The 19,934-nt window shown below is 43.7% G+C and overlaps 1 protein-coding gene across 11 annotated transcripts in view; it reads left to right on the forward strand.

Annotated features, from left to right (window-relative positions):
- fgfr3 (fibroblast growth factor receptor 3) overlaps positions 1 to 19,934 on the forward strand; it is a 115,536-nt gene that overhangs the window by 73,874 nt on the left and 21,728 nt on the right. For 8 of the 11 annotated variants that reach the window (XM_077563809.1, XM_077563819.1, XM_077563800.1 and 5 more), the window contains 2 exons: positions 11,113 to 11,379; positions 14,152 to 14,217. In XM_077563809.1, coding sequence (XP_077419935.1) covers positions 11,113 to 11,379; positions 14,152 to 14,217 — 333 coding nt within the window. The remainder of the gene's footprint in view (positions 1 to 11,112; positions 11,380 to 14,151; positions 14,218 to 19,934) is intronic. The other 3 variants (XM_077563774.1, XM_077563791.1, XM_077563782.1) reach the window with 1 other exon arrangement.

The following is a 19,934-nucleotide window of genomic DNA, read 5'->3' on the forward strand; positions in this document are numbered from 1 at the left end:
CTGATGTCTGATCGCCGGCCTCGCCTCCTCTTCATCATCATAATCACCCTCCTCATCATCGTCTGCGCTGCTGATGTTGTTACGCCGTCCAGCAGATGGACGAGCAGTGGGTGTAAAGTGACTGTTGTTTACTGGCAGATGGCTCCATTTCCTACCTGCCTGTGTGTGTGTGGGGGGGGGGGGGGTGGCGGGGGGGGGGCATCAAGCAGAAGTTGGCGCTAAAGACAGACGCGTCCTTGAACGCTGCACGTTGTCTGACGGCGACAGCGGCCAAATGACTTACTAGTTGACGTCAGGCTGAGTGTGTGTGTGCGTGTGTGTGTGTCTCCTGTATTTACAGTACCAAGCGCCCCTCCCCCAGCCGAGCCGCATGATTTATGTGGCTCCTCCATGCTGACGTTTTGGAGCAGCACATTTAGCACACTCACTTTTGCCATTCCATTACTGTGTGGGCACATGTGTGTGTGTGAGGGGGGGCAGTGTGTGTGTGTGTGTGTGTGTGTGTGTGAGGGGGGGGGGGGCAGTGTGTGCGTGTTAGTCGCCGGTCTAGTTCCACAGGCTTCAAATTTGGTTGCAATCGGACACGTTTGTGTGTGACGGAGTCTTGGAAGCAGACAAAATAACCCAGAAATGGCGGCTTTGAACCAAAATGGCCGACTTCCTGTGTGTTTGGCCGCATGGCTTCTTGGGACTTTTTTTGTGGGTCTACTTATGATAGACATGTTTATCAAACGTTATGTTTCCGAGCGCATCTGGCATTCCGGGCAACTTAACCAAAGGCGAGTCCGTCCAAGTTTGCCGGCTTTGCTCCACCCACAAAAAAAAAAAGGGCTTCTTTTTTGTGGGTCTACTCATAATATGTCTGTCAAATTTCTTGTTGCTGGCTTTTTTTTTCTTGAGAGCACGAATTAGCCAAAATGAACACTTGACGTGAAAACGTTGGCCTTCGATGTCTTTTTGATCGCAACTTCCTGAGACTTTTTTTGTGGGTCGACTCATGATTGACGTGTCTGCCAAAATTCATGTTGCTAAGTTCAACAAGCTTCAGAAACAGGATTTTTCCAAAATATCAGAACCAAGCCAGTTTGGGCACCGAAAATGTCCAACACGACGACAAAATGTTCTGCTGGTTTCCACCAAAATGGCCGACTTCCTGCGTCTTGTCCGACTTTTTTGCGGGTCTCCTCGCGATCGTCTCGTCTCTCAACCTCCATGTGTGAATTTTCCAAAACGTGCGCGCAACGTTGTGGCGTCTGGCTGCGAGACGGTTCAAATCCTTGCGGCCAATCGAAGCGCACACGAGCGACGCCGGGGGAAAGTTGGCGCTCGGTCGGGGCAGACGAGATGAAGCCAATTACGCGACCAAAATAAAATTCCATGGGAATTTTCAAGCGCTGCTGGCGTGGTTTGTGTTTGAAAAAAAAAAAAAAGGAAGAAAAAAAAGAGGTCGTCGTCGCTCTTGCCGCCGCCGCCGCCGCCGTCGTCTCCTTTCCAGGCCCACAGCGGCTTCCATTACACTCGGCAGGCGGCACAAGGATTTATTATTTTTGCTCTCCTGGCAGAATAACACCACGAGGGGGGGGGGGGGGGGGGGGCACGGGGGGGGTGCGTATGTGTAGCTGTCAGGGGTTGTAGGGGGAAAGAAGGACGGTTTTGGTTTCATCCAGCAAAGATGGCGGCGGCCCCGTTTCCATTCACAGAAACGTTCACGCGGCCAGACGAGACCACACAAAGATCTTAAATCCCTAATCCAGGTTTGAAACACAAATTTGAACCCCTTGAAACCTTAACTCTTGTTTGAAACCCCGACCTCGTCGACTCTTTTAATCCTAATGTGAAGTCTAACCCTCGTTTGAAACGTGAACATTGTCCTCAAACCCTGACCTGGACTAAAACCGAGATTGAAAACCCTCCTTGACCCCTTATTTTATACCCTTATTATGTGAAGGGCTCATTTGAAACCCTAACCCTCGTCAAAATCCACACCCCTGAATTGAAACCTTAACTCATGTTTGAAACCTTAACATGCTTAAAACCATCATGTGAAATTGAACCCAGGTCTCAAACGCAAATTGTAAACTCCAGCTTACATTTGATGCCCTCGTTTGAGGACTAATTTAAACTAACACTAGCGTGAAGCCCTCATTTAACTCACCCCTTATTGGAAACCTTAAATCTGGTTGAAAACAACAATTGGAACCCTGTCCCCATGCTAGGAAACCCCCTTTGAAACCCTAACCCTGGTTTGAAACCCAAATGTGGAAGCCCAGCCCTAGTTTGAAACCGTAACGTTGGCTTCACGCCATCATTTAAAACCCAACTTTTAAACCCCAATTTGATACCCTAATTGGAACCCTGGTGTGAAATCCCAATTTTGAACCCGAATCTTTGTTTGAAACCCCAACACAGGCTTGAAACCCTAATTGGAAACCCTTACCCTAGTTTCAAACCCTAATTTCAAACTAAAAACAGTGGCACGAGGAGACACGCAACAGAAGCTCAAGGAGGGTGCGTGTGCGTGTGCGCGTGTGTGTGTGTGTGTGTGCGTGTGTGTGCGCGCGTGTGCGCGACTCCACATGTCAGAGTGCAGATCAAATCCCGCAAGAAGTTTTCAAGCATTTTCTCCGCTGAGCAACCGTCGGGCCCGGCAACAAAGAGACTCTTTGTTGCCGGGCCCGATGACGATCTCAACCATTTCCTGCAGGCGAGCTCGTAAACCAATGAAGAGCGGCCGTTTGTCAAACGCTGCGGTCGGCGAACGGGCGGCGAGCGGCCGCAGCAGGTACGGCACGCGCGCGGGTGCGTGTGTGCGTGCGCGCGCTTTGCAACTGTGTGGGATGTTGTCGATGCGGAGGCAATTGCAGCATGCTACGTTAGCATACGCTAGCCATCCCGTTCTATCGTGACAGACAACAGAGAACGGATTTCATTTTGCGTCGCAGAACTGCCCTGCGTGGAAGCAAAATGGCCGACTTCCCGTGTCTTTTCGGGCATGGCTTTTTTGTGGGTCTGCTCAGGATACCAAATTTCACGTTGCTAAATGACGCGAGCTTCAGTGTTCTCTTCAAACCAAAATGGCCGACTCCCTGTGTCCATTTGGGCGTGGCTACTCATGATAGACGTGCCTACCAAACAAACTGGCTTCGGGGCTGAATTTTCCCACCCAAAAAAAAATGGATGATCAAAATTTGAAGGACCTCTGAAAATGACCCAAATAAGCTTAAAATGGCCGCAAAACAAAATGGCCAACTTTGTGTCTTTTGAAGTGTGGCTCCTTGAGACTTTTTTTGTGGGTCGATTCATGATAAAACATTCCTACCAAATTTCATGTTACTACGTGAAACTGGGAGCTGATTTTTTATTTTTTTTATGTGATTGCTGTGGTTGACGTCTATCTTTAAATAGTTGTTGGGGGTCCAGAATGGAGGCATCAAGCTAAGGGGGAGGCACCACTTTTCTCTCTGTCTTGATCTCCGGCGGACAATCACTCTTTGGTCCTGGTCTGCCCCCCCCACCCACCAACTGCCAAACGCGGCGTTGCAAGCTCGTCGGGACGACCCGATTAAGCGCATTGTGCTGCTGTATTTACATCCGGCCAAAGCGCATTAAAGCAACATTAGGGCCGCCGGCTGAAAGAAAAGGGGGCGCTCCTCCAGGATGTACCCCTGGCATGGCTGCCAAATGAAGGCGGGGGGGCCGAGGTGAAGAAGGGGGGACGCCACCGCAGATCCTGTGTGAAGGTCACGTGATCGCCGCCGCTCCGCGCCAAACAAACGCTTGGCAGCCGAGAACGCTTTTTTTTGCACAGGAAGTGAAAAGAACTCGTTTGGCGGGAAAGTGGCGGCGGCTTTGGGGGGGGGAGGAGTTTTCGGAGAAACGCCGACCGCCGTCAAAAATGAAGTATTTTCTATCAAGTCTTATTGGATACATTTAACATCCCAAACTTCTGCTAGTTAGCGTAGCATCGTTAGCAAAGTGACAAAGAAAAAACATTTAGGATTTCAAATTATGTTTTTTTTTTTCCCAAGATAAGAGTTTGAGTTTCAAGCAGGGATTGAGGGTTCAAATTAGGGTTACAGATTTTAGATTAGGAATTCTGATTAGGGTTTCAAACAAAAGTGAGAGGTTCAAATGAAGGTTTAGGGCTTGAATAAGGTTTAAGGTTTTGCATTTGGGTCTCGAACGTGGATTAGTTTTACAAATGAGAGTTTTGAGCCTGGGTTGGGATTTCAAACAAGGGTTACAATTTCAAATTTGGGTTTCAAATGTATATCTTCAAACAAGGGTCTTGTTTTCAAATTAGAATTTCAAGTAAGGATTACAAATTGAACCGATAAGGATTTTTTTTATTTTTTTTTTAAATAAATAAATTTGTCCGATGCAGATTCTGATATTATGCAGAATAACATTCCGATAACCGATTCATGTGCTTATTATTTATGTATTTATTTGCTCATTTCTTTTTTGGGAGGAGTGTTTAAATATTATAGTCCTGTTTTATAACGTGTGAATTTGTAAAAAAAAAATTAATAAAAAAAATCTGACAATTTTGGCCGATTAAAACCCCAAAAATTAAAAATTAAATCATCTGGACGAATAATCTGTCAGACTCCAGTTTCGAGATGTGTTTGGATTGCAAATTAGGATTTAACCAATGGTACGGTTTCAAATTTGAGTTGTTGATGTGGATTCGGGTTTGAGACGGGTGTTACAAATCTCGGGTTGCGGTTTCAAATTCAGATTGAAAATCTGAGTTTTGTGATTTAAATCAGAGTTTCAGATGTGTGTTAAGGTTTCAAATTTGAGCTCCCGGGTATTCCCGGGTTTGAGTTTCAAACAAGGGTTAGGTTTCAAATAATGGTCCCGATCACAGTGTGAAAAGCATTCACAGAGAAAGTCCGTCCATCCTGTCGCTGGGTTGCAACCCAAAACAAACAATCCCCTTCGATAAAAGCAATCGTTTGTCGCCGATGGTTTGTCGCGGGGACGAGAGTGTCGGCTGCGCCGCGTTGCCTTCCTGGCGAGGACTTGATCAAGACGAATGTCTCCATCTGGAATCCATCTCTCTCTCTGGGAGCGCTTTAACGGCACTTAATGCTTTCAAAGGGCCCGTAAAAAATCACCTGCTCGCCCTCTTGGCTGCGGCGCTCCCTGCGGAACGCCGTCGCACTTTATTGCTTTTTAATGCTGATTGGCCGCTCGGCCCGCAGGCAAAAGATTTTATTTTTATTTATTTTTTTGCTGTTGACTACATTTCATTGATGGACTATAGGGAACATTTATATATATATATATATATATATATATATATATATATATATATATATATATATATTTTTTTTTTTCCTCCAGAAAAAAATAAATAAATAAAAAATATATATATTTATATATATGAACAAAAAAAATTGTGAAAAAGTGTTTTGCAAAATAAATAAAGACAAAATATCATTTATCTTTATTGTTATTTCGCATTGCAGTTTTCATAATTTGCACAAAAGTCGGCTGCTGATGTGAACGTGGATCCTGTGGCAATACTTAATGTTTATCCAGAAGTTTCACAACATGAGGTTTATTATTTTGGGGCCTTGAGCTGAGAAAGTTTGTTAAAAAAATGAACAAAAAGCCTCATTTTTCTCGATCTGAGCTCTTGGTCATATGGCGGCAGCGCACTTTTGTTATTATCCATTTATTGGTGGCATCATTTGAGCGGCCGCGCCATCTATCAGGCCGCAGGCTCGGCGGCTAAAATGTATTTATGAACCGGCGCTGCCACGGATGATGACCCGCAGCTCGTGTTGCTGCCGAGCAGCCCCCGATTATAAAGTCGGCGGATTTTCTCGGGGAAATCCGCGGAAAGTCATCAAAGGGCCATCGCAGCGCCGGCGTCGAGCGCTACTCGCCGTCGTGTGATTGACGCGAGGGCACAAAACAGGAGTGCGCTTCGGGAATTCAGAGCACTTTCTCCAGGAGGCTCATTTTCTGTTTTTGGACTTTTTTTTTTTCTTCTGTTCTACTGATTTTTTTCCGTCAAAATTTTTTTTTTATAAAAATGGGGGGAATTACTCAGAAAAACTGAAAAAACATTCAGAAAAACGGAAACAATTCAAAAAATCAGGGGGAAAATATTCTGAATTTATTACATAAAATAAAATATAAAATGTATTTATTTTTTGACCTCTGAACTCCAAGTGCCACTTTCACGCATGCATCCAACGTAGCATCAACTACGGTATATAACTTACTAGCTTTGTTAAGGCAAGACATTTGCTGTAATTAGTAACACACAGTATTGGTCACGTTTTGTGCTTTTTTTACTGTAAACTGTCATTTTAATGCAAGCAAAGTTTATCGTTTAATGGAGCATGTAAGTATACGAACATGTGAATTGATCGGCATGATTTTAGTAAGCTAACAGTTACGTTTCTACGGAAGTGTATTGAATGCGGGAAAGTGTCCGCCATTAGCGAGCCTGCAACAAGTAACTTGGGAGTTCAGAGGTCAAAAAAAGGTACACTCCGAAAAACAGAAGCTGGTGCTCTGTTTTGTGGAATCATTTTTCTTCAGTTTTTTTTTTTAATATTTTTTCCCGTTTTTCAGAATTTTTTTATTTTTTTCGGAGTAATTTTTCATCCTGTTTTGGGGATTTTTTAAATTTATTTTTTCCCGTTTTTCAGAATTTTTTTTTTTTTTCGGAGTAATTTTCATCCTGTTTTGGGGATTTTTTAAATTTTATTTTTTCCCGTTTTCCAGAATTTTTTTTTTTTTTCGGAGTAATTTTTCATCCTGTTTTGGGGATTTTTTTAATTTATTTTTTCCCGTTTTTCAGAATTTTTTTTTTTTTCGGAGTAATTTTTCATCCTGTTTCGGGGATTTTTTTAATTGATTTTTTCCCGTTTTTCAGAATTTTTTTTTTTTTCGGAGTAATTTTTCATCCTGTTTTGGGGATTTTTTAAATTTATTTTTTCCCGTTTTTCAGAATTTTTTTTTTTTTCGGAGTAATTTTTCATCCTGTTTCGGGGATTTTTTTAATTGATTTTTTCCCGTTTTTCAGAATTTTTTTTTTTTTTCGGAGTAATTTTTCATCCTGTTTTGGGGATTTTTTAAATTTATTTTTTCCCGTTTTTCAGAATTTTTTTTTTTTCGGAGTAATTTTTCATCCTGTTTTGGGGATTTTTTTAATTTATTTTTTCCCGTTTTTCAGAATTTTTTTTTTTTCGGAGTAATTTTTCTTCCTGTTTTGGGGATTTTTTTAATTTATTTTTTCCCGTTTTTCAGAATTTTTTTTCGGAGTAATTTTTCATCCTGTTTTGGGGATTTTTTTAATTTATTTTTTGAGGACAGAAAAAAATATTCCGTAAAACAGAAAAACAGGGGAAAAAATACACATAAAAAAAAACAACTTTCATGTGGCAAAGTCAAACTGTCCTTGAAGGGCAGAACTTTGAAAACCCTTTTTTGGGCCGGCGTGCCGCCCGTCCTTTCGGATCCCTCGCTGCGGCCGTCAGTGAGCGCGAGGCGGCGTATGGAAAGACTTTCCCCCCCCGACATAAAGAGTCTCTTTCTTTCAAAGTGCCCGCCCGCCCGCCCGCCTGCCTGCCGTCCGTCCGTGCGTCCGTCTGCCGTCCGTCCGGCCTCCTTGCGGGTTTGCGGAGGATAAATAAACCTCTTGACGCGCAGAAGAGACGGCCGGCGTCTGCGAGCGTACGCCGGCCCGGCTCAATGAGGGGGCCTATATTATTGTCAAGGGCTATTTGTTGTCGTCCTGAGAGGCGGGCGGGGCCACGCCGGCCTCTTGATTTACACGCTGACCATCTTACACACACACACACACACTTGTGGGAAAAGTGTTCTTCAAACAGTTGCTGATAGCGACGGCGAACGTCAAGCTTTCCATCCGTCTTTTATCTCCTTTCTGTGACTGCGGCTTTCACGCAACAAAAAGATCGAGTTGCAGGAACGCAAACACATTCTGGAAATACAAATTTGCCAGTTGAAATACGAAAGAAAAAAAGATGACGATTTGTTTATTGTTACTTTGTAATGAACATTACTGCCCCTGCAGGACGGGAGTGTAACAGCATTTCTTCGGACTCATTTAGGAGGCTTCGGCCTTAGGAGAGGTTCGCTTCTCCCTACCTGAAGGACATTTTCCTTTAAGACACTTTTTATTTTTATTTTTTTTTTTTTATTTTTTTGAAAGTCGATTGCCTTCTAAGCGCTCGCTCACCAATTAGGAATTCCGCCCTACTTGCATTTTTCCTTGTAACACACTTTTGACATCTGTCAAGACGAGTCAACGGAAAAGAACTGAAAAACGGCTCGCCGGCTTCAGGTTATGAAACGTCAACAAGGCTTTGCTTTTTCACAGCAACTTTCGCTCTTTGAATCCTCGTTCGCGAGCGCACGACGTGACGAAGAGACGCCGCCGACTCCCGACGGCCACTTTGCTCTTTCCTTCAAAGTGGAAAGCGACGGATCTCGCAGCCAATTGCATCTGTGAGGCGTCCACGTGGGACGCAAAACGTCCGGGCTTTCCCGCAAGCGAAAACTTGCTGGGGCTCATTTAGAAATTCGATGTCCAAAGATCGTCTCACTAAAAGCAACATGACATTCGTTTGCTTTGTCTATCATGAGTCGACCCACAAAAAAGTCCGAAAGCGCTATGCTTCAACAGACACGGGACGTCTGCCATTTTGGTCCAAAGCAGCCATTTTACCCGCCATTGGTTCAGTATTTTTATTTTTATTTTTTTAATTCAGCCCCCAAAGCTAGTTTCACTTAGCAATATGAAATTTGTTAGGTTTGTCTATCATGAGGTGCCCCACAAAAAATTTTGACGAACCTTTACTTTAACAGACACGGGACGTCTGCCATTTTGGTCCAAAGCAGCCATTTTACCCGCCATTGGTTCAGTAATGTGCTACAGAAGTTTTTTGTTTTTTTTTGAAAATTCTGCCCTCAAATTTTGGTAGAAATGTCAGTCATGAGTAGAGCCACAAAAAATTGTTTCAAGGAGCTGTTAAATGTACTGTCAAAAAACTTTGCTTTCTTGAAAATTCCGCCTCCAAAGCTGCTTTCATGTGGAAACATGGATTTTGACGAACATGTCTTGTCATGAGAGGACCCACAAAATAGTGTCAAGAACGCACCCTGTAGAACACGCAGGTAGTCTTCCATCTTGTTTTGAAGCGGCTTGTTTTCAACAGGTCCTTGTTCACGCCGGCGTCTCTGCCATTTTTCAAAATTCAGCCCCCCGAAGCCTGATAAATCTAGCATGAAACTGGTTTTGGAAATTTTGGTTGGCATATATACCATGAGTAAACCCACAAAAAAAAAAAAAAGTCTTTGGAGGCTGTGCTGTAAAAGTCTATTATTGTGGTTAGAAGCGGCCATTTTGTTTTGTTTCCAGGAGTCCTTTCAAGACGAAATCCTCCTGCAATTCTTTTCCATCAACTACCACATTTGAACCTCGTTTACTAGATGGGCGGGCTGCGTTAAATTTTGAAAACTTTTTAGATTTGATCATTACGAGTGTGGCAATTAAAATGCAAAACTGTTGGTGTGAATGAATATATTGCACAAATGTCCAAATAAGGACTTCCTGCTGGCCAAAGATGACATGAAAACGTTGCTAATATAATTGAGTGTCGAGGCCCGGCCACGATTACGCCACCTCCGTGACACGGCACATTTCAAGACATATGTTGTCATTTGCGGAGGTCAGCGCTAATATGTCAGTCAGTGAGACATTCATTCATTCGGCTGACGCTCGCAGCGCCGGCGCCTGCCGTGTTTTCCTTTTCCTCAATGGGCCTTTTGATTTGCCATTTTTTAAAAAACACTCAACAACAAGAAAAAGTTGTTTGTAGCAGCAGAAATCTGTGAGCAGGCGACGCCGTCACCTCGGAGCGCTCAAAAGATGACGTCAAGCAGCGGACTTTGGAACGTTGCATTAATTAGCACGTTTTCCGCAGCCCGTCTAAGCCTTATTTGTTGTCCTGCTTTTCATCAGCGATTGTCATCCTTGAAAGGACTGCAAGCCATCCACACTCTCTTTGCAGGCATACAGAAGCTCATTTGGCTGACAAACTTTGCCTGCCGCAACCCGTCTAGGCATCATTATTTGTTTGTCAGCGTGTGAATGCAGTCCACCTAATATAAAACAGCCACCTCGAAATTCTTATTTGAGGGGATTTAGATTCATTTGACAGGCTAAGGTTGCTTGATTTGGATTTTTAACGCAGCCCATCTAGGCGTCATTAATTGTTGTCATCACCTTCAGTAGAAAGTCTGGTCGCCCTTTAAGATCACGTCAGCATGTGAAACCCAATCAAAACATCTGCTTTCAAAATGTCCAGATTTCTACCGCAACCCATCTATGCGTCTTCCATATTTGCTGATACTGAAGCCCATCAAAGCTTCCTTATTTGTATATCAACATGTGAAACCCTTGAGAGGATTTACACAATTTTGCCGCACTAACTTTGCTTGCTTTGATATTTCTCCTGCAGCCCTTCTAGGCAGTAAAACAGTTTAGCTCAAATGAATTGCACCTAAATCAACTTTGTGAGCTTTCTCGTCTGTGTTCAACTTCCTGTTTACCGCACGTCAGGCTGCCACTGTGCCAGGCTCTGACAGCGCTTCCACCTTTCGAGTCGGGTCACCGGTGGGTGTGTCGGGCCGTCATCGATCACACGCCTCCTTCGCCCTTTCCCAGGGTTCTGACGTGTGTGCGTGCGCAAACACTTGTGGCGTTGTCACTCCCAGCTGGTGTGTGTGAAAGTATGTGTTTGTATGTGTGTCTTTTTTTTGGGGGGGGGGGGGGGGGTTCATGGCGTTCCCTTGAATGGTTACCGTGGAAACGGCATGGAAGCGAGAGGAGAGGTCTGATTTAAAGGGTCGTCATGACGTGTTGATTTTTCTCCGGCTCTGCTTGTCTGATCCAAACATTGCGCAAGACTCAAGTTGAGTGACGCTTTTGCCTTTATTAGCCGAGCAGAATTTATTTTTTTTAACCGTTTTGCAGTTTGAGTCAAGAAATGTGGGAATATTTGCTGACTTGATGGGACCGTGAAGTCGGGTTGAAACACTGATTGTTTGTCTTTGTTGCAGACGCTGCGTCCAGCGAGGCGTCCTTCCTGGAGGACTTTGTCCTGGGCCTGGGGGACACCCTGGAAATGTCATGTGACCCCGAGGAGGACTCGGCCCGGCCCGCCCTCTGGTACAAGGACGGCGGCGTTCTGATGGCCAGCCAGCGCATGCGGCCCGGCCCCAGGACGCTGCGCATCCTCAACGTGTCGTACGAGGACTCGGGCGTGTACGCCTGCCGACTGGCCCGCAATAACAAGCTGCTCAGCAACTACACCATCAGGGTGACAGGTATGGACCGGCTCCTACCCGCACCCGTTTCGGCAGCAAAACGGCTCCGTTGGAGCGTTTTGGTTAGTTTGTGCCTTTTTTTCCCCTAAATGCTTTCGTCAATATGATACTGGATGTCCATAAGGGTGTCGGGTCACAGGTTACTTACGCAACCCATCTAGGGAGTTCAGGGACCTTTGTTTATGTTGTTCATATGCCTTTTACAGGAATTGCTTTTTTTTGAGCATCGGTAGATGGATTATGACATGGGAATGTCGGGTGACTGATTCCCACCGCAACCCGTCTAGCCAGCAAAACGGCTCAGTTGGAGGTTTTTCGTGTCTTGTTGGCGAAATGCTTTCTTTAATATGATTTGGGATGTCATATGCTATCAGGGTGTCGGGTGACTGATTTCCACCGCAACCTGTCGAGGCAGCAAAACAATTACTGCAAATTTCTACTGCAACCTGTCGAGGCAGCAAAACAGTCACTCCGAAAGTCCATGGTTGGGCTCCCTTGCTAAGGCCATGATTAGCACTATGCTAAGCTCAAAAACATTTTGAATTGTCCCACAACCCATTTAGGCAGCATTAGCGTTAGTCCAAAAATAAAATGGGGTTTGCATAACTTCAACTTAATTAAAACTAATAAAACCCCAAAACGAACTAATGTTTTCTTTTTTTGGTTACATTTTGCATACGTCTTCAGTATCGTTAGTATTAAAAGTTGCATAAGGTGTTTTTGTCCATATGGTGAAAGTTTCAATCTGGACTTTGGAGTCTACTTTGATGGCCTCAACTCGAATTCATTGGCGTGTGTGTGGAAGCGCAACGTGGAAGGGGCGTGTCTGTTGCGACGTGGGCCAACGTTTGCACACCCGTCGAGGCTCTTATTGACGACTCATTAGAAAGCAATTAGCTGGCAACATTTCATGGTTGCCAACAGATGGCGTGGCGAGAAACGAGACGCGCACGCCGGCTGCCATCAAGCCGGGAAAGAAATGAACTTTTTGTTTTTCTGCGTGGCGACGATCGCAGGTGGTTGATTGACGACTTCTACTTTTGGATCAACGAATCCGGTGAGCAATTGCACAAAATCTCTGGGGACGAGTTTGCTTTTCTTCAAACTTCAAATTTAGTGGCAGTTTTTGTCTTAAAGGATTTCTGAGCCCAGAATTCAAACAAAAATGGCGTCCGTCCTGTGTCTTTTTGTGTGTTGCTTCTTGAAAAAAAAAAATGGTGGCCTTGCTGGTCGTGACGAAAGATGTCGACCAAATTCCTTGTTGCTAAGTCGAACCAGCTTTTGGGGCAGAATTTGTCAAAATGTCAAAACGAATCACCAGCGAGCCAAAATTTCTACCAAAATGGCTGACTTGTCGTGTCCATTTGTATCGATTCTAATTTCCCCAATCGATTCCATTAGGATTTTTCCCGATTCAATTTAATTACGATACATCAATTCTTCTAAAATGTCAAGGACGTGATAAAAACTCCACAAATGTCTACAAATATTAAATTTCAATGTCAATTTTTGCGAAGGCAGTAATTAAATGAAAACATTTCAAGAAAACAGTAAGATACAAAAAAAATTGCCTTTCAAATTCTATTTCCTTAACTCTTTGACTGCCAAAAACGTTAAATGACGTTTAGTAAAATCCTATGGAGGAGTGCCAAAGACGTTAAAAGACGTTTTTTTCATAACAGAGGTGAAACTAACCATTTTCTATTGTTGATTACTCAAAAACGAAAAATAAGGTAGAAACAAACTTTTTTTTCTGATGAAAGATGAGAGTCCAATCTTTCATTTGGTAGGATGTGTGTTTCCATAGTCCAAACACAATTTTCTGTGGACCTTGAAAGATCAGTCAAAATGCTTAAATGGGCTGGCACCCACGGCATCCCTTTTCTGAAAACGTCTGGCAGTCAAAGAGTTAAAAATGTATGGAAAAAAAGATATATGAAATAATCAATCATGTTTTTATGAATCAATGTCAGGTTTGAAAAGGAAAACCGATCGGATATGGATGATTCGATTTTTTTTAAAATCCAGCCCTACTATTTTACCAGGACTCCTTAGACGTTTTTGTGGGTCCGCTCATGCTGACCAAATTCCTTGTTGCGACGTCAAAGTGGATTTTGGGGCAGAATTTTCAAAACACGCCAAAGAAAACAAAATGGCCGACTTCCTGTACCGTTTCGGGTGTGTTGCGGCCCACGGCAACCAAATTTCACAACAAGTGAAAGTGGCTTCTGGGGCTGGAATTCCCCCCCCAAAAAAAAAAGGAAAGAGTCAAAAAGCAACGAGGAGAGAAGGTCAGGCCGACATGTTTTCATCTTTTGGGAGTTGTTTTCACACTCACTTGTTGGCCTTCCAGCGACAAGTCAAGTGTGACTTTGCGGAGTGCGTGCCGGCCGTTTCCTGTCCCCGCCCGCTCGCCCGGCGTGTGCGCTCGCCGCACTCCGAGCAGCAAACACACGCACGCACGCGCGCACTGTTGAGTTTGGCCTCCAATATTTGAGCGAGGTGTCAGATATGTGGCGGACGACGTGCATCAGATTTCGCACCTGGACGGCGCCCAGACGGCGTTAAGTGGACGTCTCGTACTGCGCACAAACGCACCGCGGGAGGTCCAAAAAAAGTGTTCAGAACGAGAAAATGCTGAGATCGCCGTGTGCGTTTGTTTGTCGACAAGATTATTGGAAAGGAAAAAGATGAAGTTTGACATTTTTGTCAACTTTCTGTGACGTAAATCTGGTTTCTGGGATCTAAAGTTTTTTTTTTGTTTTCTTTTAGATTCTCTGTCGTCCGGCGATGATGAAGATTACGATGAAGATCCAGAAGATGCAGGTAATGACAACGGTGAATTCTTATTTTCTCTCTCTCTCTCTTTTGATTGCATTTGTTGTTCATGTTTTTCAAATGTATTTGCGTATTTTGAGTCTTATTGTATCACATTTTTAATTGCAGTGGATCGCATTGCATCCTATCTAGAGGTTAATTGGCAGCTAATCGGTTATCAAAATAATCAATAATATTGATGAATCGACTACTAATCGATTATCAAATGAATGATCAAATTCATCGATTTTAGAGGTGCAACGATTAATCGACAACTAATCGTTTATTAAATTCATCGATATTAGCGGTGCAGCGATTAATCGACAACCAATCGATTATCAAATTAATCGATATTAGCGGTGCAACGATTAATCGACAACCACTCAATTATCAAATTAATTAATTCGGAGAGAATCGTACTGCATCGCATTCTAATTGCTATCGTGGCTGTATGGCAAAATCTTTCTACGCACGGCGGTGATCGGCGGTGTGTCAACTCGATACGTTACACTCCGGGCATGTGATGATGTTGTCCTCCACCGCACATCTAAAAGCCATCGACGGAATGCGCCGTCCTCCGTGTGACAAAACACTCTTTTAATCTTAGCCGCTAAATCCACCTCATGACACGGCAGGTCCCGGGCCAGGAGTGCTGCGGGGATTAGCCCAGAAAAGCGCTAGCTTGATGTGCGCTAAGCCAGCGCTAATTGGTCCCTCAGGAAGGAGACCCGACCGACCATGTGACTCAAAAGCAAGAGAGAAACCAGGACACGGAAAATATTTTTGACCTGAGAAAGTCGGGACGGGAGAGGAAAAGTCAGGACGCCTCCCGGGACGGAGACAAGATGGACGGCGGCACGGCCCCGCTGACGCGCCAACCGTATGGATTTGCTAGCTTGATGATGCTAACCGTCATCATCCGATTTGAAAGTCGAGAGAGCAAATCTTTCACTCGCCGACAAATGTTGCATTTACGTTTGGATTTATTTTCCCGTGTGAATGTTTGCCATTGTGGGAAGATTTGTTTACAAAATGGTGGCAGTAGAATTAACTGACGCAAAAATGAACGGTGAGATTCAGACGGAAAAATGGCGTGACTGGCTGCTGTGTGGCGTGACTAAATGGCCACGTTTAGCACACACACGCACTTTGAGGTGAAATGTTGGCGTCAACAAGGTGATCTAAAGTAGCAGCAAATTGATGTGCGGAATGAGGATGTCGGCCATCTTAAAATATTCCCGTTTTTTGGAATGTGGCAAGAAGACACACTGCAAAAACACGTCTCCTTAATATTAGATCAACTACACTTGTTTTTAGTGTAAACTTACTAGAAACGAGCAAAATGATCTGCCAGTGCAGGAAGATCATTTTGCTAACTTAGATTTCTTGAAATAGGAAAAGTGTGTCATTCTATATTAATCTTAAAACTAGACTAAATCCAATTTCTGCGGAAATTGCGTGAGAATGCTGAATGCTAATAGCTGAAAGCTAAATGCGAATAGCTAAATGCTAAACTTAATGCTAACAGCTGAATGCTAATAGTTGAATGCTAAATGCTAATAGCTAAATGCTAAACTTAATGCTAATAGCTGAATGCTAATAGTTGAATGCTAAACTGTATGCTAAGCTGAATGCTAATAGCTGAATGCTAAACTAATGAAGTAAATTGAAAGATAAATTATGTGTAAATTACAAATAATATAAGAGTTGAAAATAAGTTTTTAACTTGCTCCTCCCCCTTTTGAACATATCAACTCTTTTCTTTCTTCCTATTCTTGTTTTCTTTTTTACTTCAATTGATATTTTAGACTTGTAATGTGTTTTCTTTGTGTTTATATGTTCAATAAAGAACCAAAGCAAGTCTAGTTAGATAGCTGATTTTTTTTTTTTTTTTTTTTGCAGTGTGCACACGGTGTGTGTGTGTTTGTGCGTCGGAATGTGACCCAAGCGTAAAGTGTGTGTCTTTCCCGTCTCTTGTTTACGCTGGCAGCCAAGCAGAAAGTCGCTCGTTAGCCAGCCTAGCGCTACGCTAACCCGCCTGCCGGCCGCCGTTCTTCTGCCGCGCACCTTCAAAGGACGTAATCGACGCTCCAATCAGCCTCCGTGCGCGCGCGCGTGCGCGGCAGGCGTCGGCGAGGGCAAATTACACAATTAGGCAATTATCCTCCGTCGCACCCCCTTTCGACCACGTGGCCGCCCGAGCGCTGAACCGCCGCCTGGCGTGTCGACCCGCACGCTTCGCGCTAATTGCTGTTAGCTTTAATCACGCTGGGAAGGTTCTGTTTCCTCACAACAACAAGCCTTTGACATCCTCACAGGGACGGCGCACCCCCTTCACAAAAAAAGTTCAACTTGAAGTCACACGTCCCCTTGAATATCCTGACAGAGTTGGCGCACCTTCTCACCCCTTTAAACATCCACTAGAAAATGGCAACATTTCCAAAGTAGCACACCCCCTCCAATATCATGATACAGTTGGCTTACCTGACTAGATTGTTTGTTGGCGCACCCCCTATGCTCCACACACACCATTCAACAAAAGCAAACATTTTCTGACGTTTTAACCCACCCTTCCAATATCTTCACAGAGTTGGCGTACCCCCTCTCCCCTGTGCACACCCTAAAAATATCATCTCATAATTACCCAGACTTATTAGGTCCCAGCGCACCTTTTCTAGCCCCAAAATGTCCAAACCTGTTAAGCCACACATCCTCTTTTAATATTCTGACACTAACTTGGCGCACCACCCTCCTAAAAATATAGTCACAATTTCCCCAAATTTTAAGCCGTGCACCCCCTTCCAACATCCTCACAGACATTGCACACTTTAAAAATATAATCTCTTCATTTGCCAGAATTGATAGCTCATGGCGCACCTTTTCCTTCGATGCATATCCTCCCCAAAAATGGACCGTCTTTAATATTCCGACAGTTCGAGGCCTGTTTAACTTTGTGCACCCCCTCTCCTAAAAACAATTTTGAAGCCGTGCACCCCCTTCCAACATCCTCACAGAGGTTGCACACCCTTTCTCCCCTTCACTACCCCAACTTTTTAAACCGCACAATCCCTTTGATATTCTGACAAGAGTTGGCGCACCTCCCAAAACTTTTTAAATTGGTGCACCCCTTCTCTCCTGTACACAGCCTAAAAATATCAAGTCATTATTACACTAACTATTTAAGCCACACAGCAACTTAAACAGAGTGGACGCACCCCCTCTCACCTGCAAAATTCCCCAAACTTTTGAAGCCAGGCGTCACTTTAGGATGGATGCGCACCCCCTTCACCTGCAAAGCGTCCCAATATTTTCACGCCAGGCAACCCCTTCCACATCCCGACGGTGTTAGCGCACCCCCCCCCCCCCCCAGCTGCAGGCTCTAAATAGTGTGTGCGCGCTCCGAGTCGCAGTTGAGCAGCTGATATTTGAACGTCACTCGGTCCTGCTTTTGCGTCCGCTCAAGCGCGCACAGAAACTTCATCCCGTGTCTAATTGACGGGATGGTATTTCCTCAGCGCGGGGGCGGCCTTCTGCGCACCCCCCCCCCGTGGGGACACCGATAACCCCGGGGTATGCGGCGGGTTGCGGCACATCGTCACGTCCACCTGTTAGCTAACCGGGGAGGAAATCCCAGCGGCCGGCTAAAAATAGACCAGGAGTGCTGAAAATGCAGGAAGTACACAAAGTTGTTTTGGCAGAAACGTCGTTAGCAGGACAAGATTTGTTGTCATTTCTAAACAATGTATTGGCAACGATTTCTGCTTGAATTTAGAGATGTGCAAAGAATTGTCATGATCTACTCCAGTCTGACTTGCTAATGCTAATTAGCGCGCTACACGCGGCACTTTTAGCACTCCAAAGAACGTCTTTTCATGCAAAACGCTTCAGGAATGTTTCCAGGGAAGCACGTTAACGTTTTGCTCACCGGCAAATGCTCTTCCTGCTATTCCACAAAAATAGTATTTTTTTGTTACAATTTTATTGGCATCACTTGACGGTGACTTTTTCCTTCTACTTTCTAGTGTGGCTACAACTTAACATTGTATCAGAACCACACTGCCCCCAAGTGGCCAAATGTGGTACAACATGAACAGCGCTCCCAATAAAGACAGGATCCAATCATTGAAATAAAATGGTTTTGGGACATTTAAAATCGATTCTGAATTGTACTCATTGAGAATCGATTTTTTGCCCCGCCCCCCCCTAGTTTGCGTCTCAAGGCTCTTCCTTATTGGCCGACACGTCGAATACTGTTCGGCTCTTCTGCTACGTTTGGTGGAGGCGTTTTGGCGTCGGGATTGTGCAGTTTTGGGTCAAAAGACGATGATGGCCGACGGCCGAGGTTTTGCGTGTAGAAGGAGCAGGACCACACATCGGGAGGCTATAAAAAGTGTGTGCGCGCGTGCGCTTGATGGCGACGCCAAGAAAACAGAGCGCCGCGGCGGCGGCGGCTCCTCGCTGCCTCGGCCGACACGAGAAGGAAATAATCAAATCCAGCAGCTAATTCCCTTTTAAGGTGCAACGCAAGTGTTGCTTTTAGCAAGCCGGAGAAGAACAACCACCAATTTAGCGCACGCGCACGCACGCACGCACGCACGCACGCACGCACGCACCATCCTGATGACACCGCAGACATTTCAGAGAGAAAACAAAAGATGATGAACTTGATTCTCACGTAACAAATTAAACATTTTTTTACTACATTTTAGCTGCTATGTTATCATAATATTCCGATTTCATTCCTGAAAGAAAAAAAAAATGGTAAAATTCTGACGTTTGTGTCACAAAATACAATTTTATTCTCATACTACTAAAATAAACAAAATAAAAAGACTTTAATCTTGACATTCAAACTTTTTTCTTACAGTGTTCTTTTCAACAACAAAAAAAAACAAAATTTACAATTTGATTCTTAGTATAATTTGATGTTTTTTTATTTAAAAAATACATTTTAATCTTTAGAAATTTAAAACTACAAATCTGCTCTACATGTTCTGCCTTAAAAAAAAAAAAAACAGAACTTGTAACATCACAACTTTTTTTAAACAAAATGCGACTAATCCCATCATACGGAAAAGAAATCTTCAAAGAAATATGACTTCATTCTTGCAATACTATAACTTTTTTGCAATTAATTTTGTAATATGATTTTTCTTTAAAAATGCACCTATTCTTTTTTTTTGGGGGGGGTCTCAAATGAAAACACAATTTTTTTCTCATCATGAAATCGATTCTCATGCTACTTTTTTTCCGATTGTCATGCCCAGATATTTTTTTCTTAGAAAAAGACTTTATTATTCTAATATTAGTACTTTTATTCTAAATCATAAATATGTCATAATATTTATTTAATGTCAAATTATTTCTTGACTTATTTTTAGAAAAAAGACAAATATGACTTCAATCTCTTTTTTCTTTTTTTTGTGGCACTTTTTTCAAACGTCTGTTGCTTGAGTGGCAGCGAACAAAATTGCAAAATTGCAAAGCGTTGCTGCGGCCAACTTGCTTTTTTTTTTTTTATGCTATTTTTGTTGACTCGTATTTTTTTTTAAACGTCAGTTTGCGAAAGGCAACTTTTGGCGCTGCGTCCTGCAGACCGGACGAAGAAGAAGAAGCAGAAGAAGAATTAAGCCCCGCCCACGACCTGCTGCTGGACGCTCTCCATCATTTCCAACACACACACATTGATATGCAAATGAGCTCCTCTCGGACCTTCTGCTGCTTGTAAGAAACGTAAA

Source organism: Vanacampus margaritifer, chromosome 1 (genome assembly GCF_051991255.1).
Source record: "Vanacampus margaritifer isolate UIUO_Vmar chromosome 1, RoL_Vmar_1.0, whole genome shotgun sequence".
In the NCBI taxonomy this organism is placed as follows: domain Eukaryota; kingdom Metazoa; phylum Chordata; class Actinopteri; order Syngnathiformes; family Syngnathidae; genus Vanacampus; species Vanacampus margaritifer.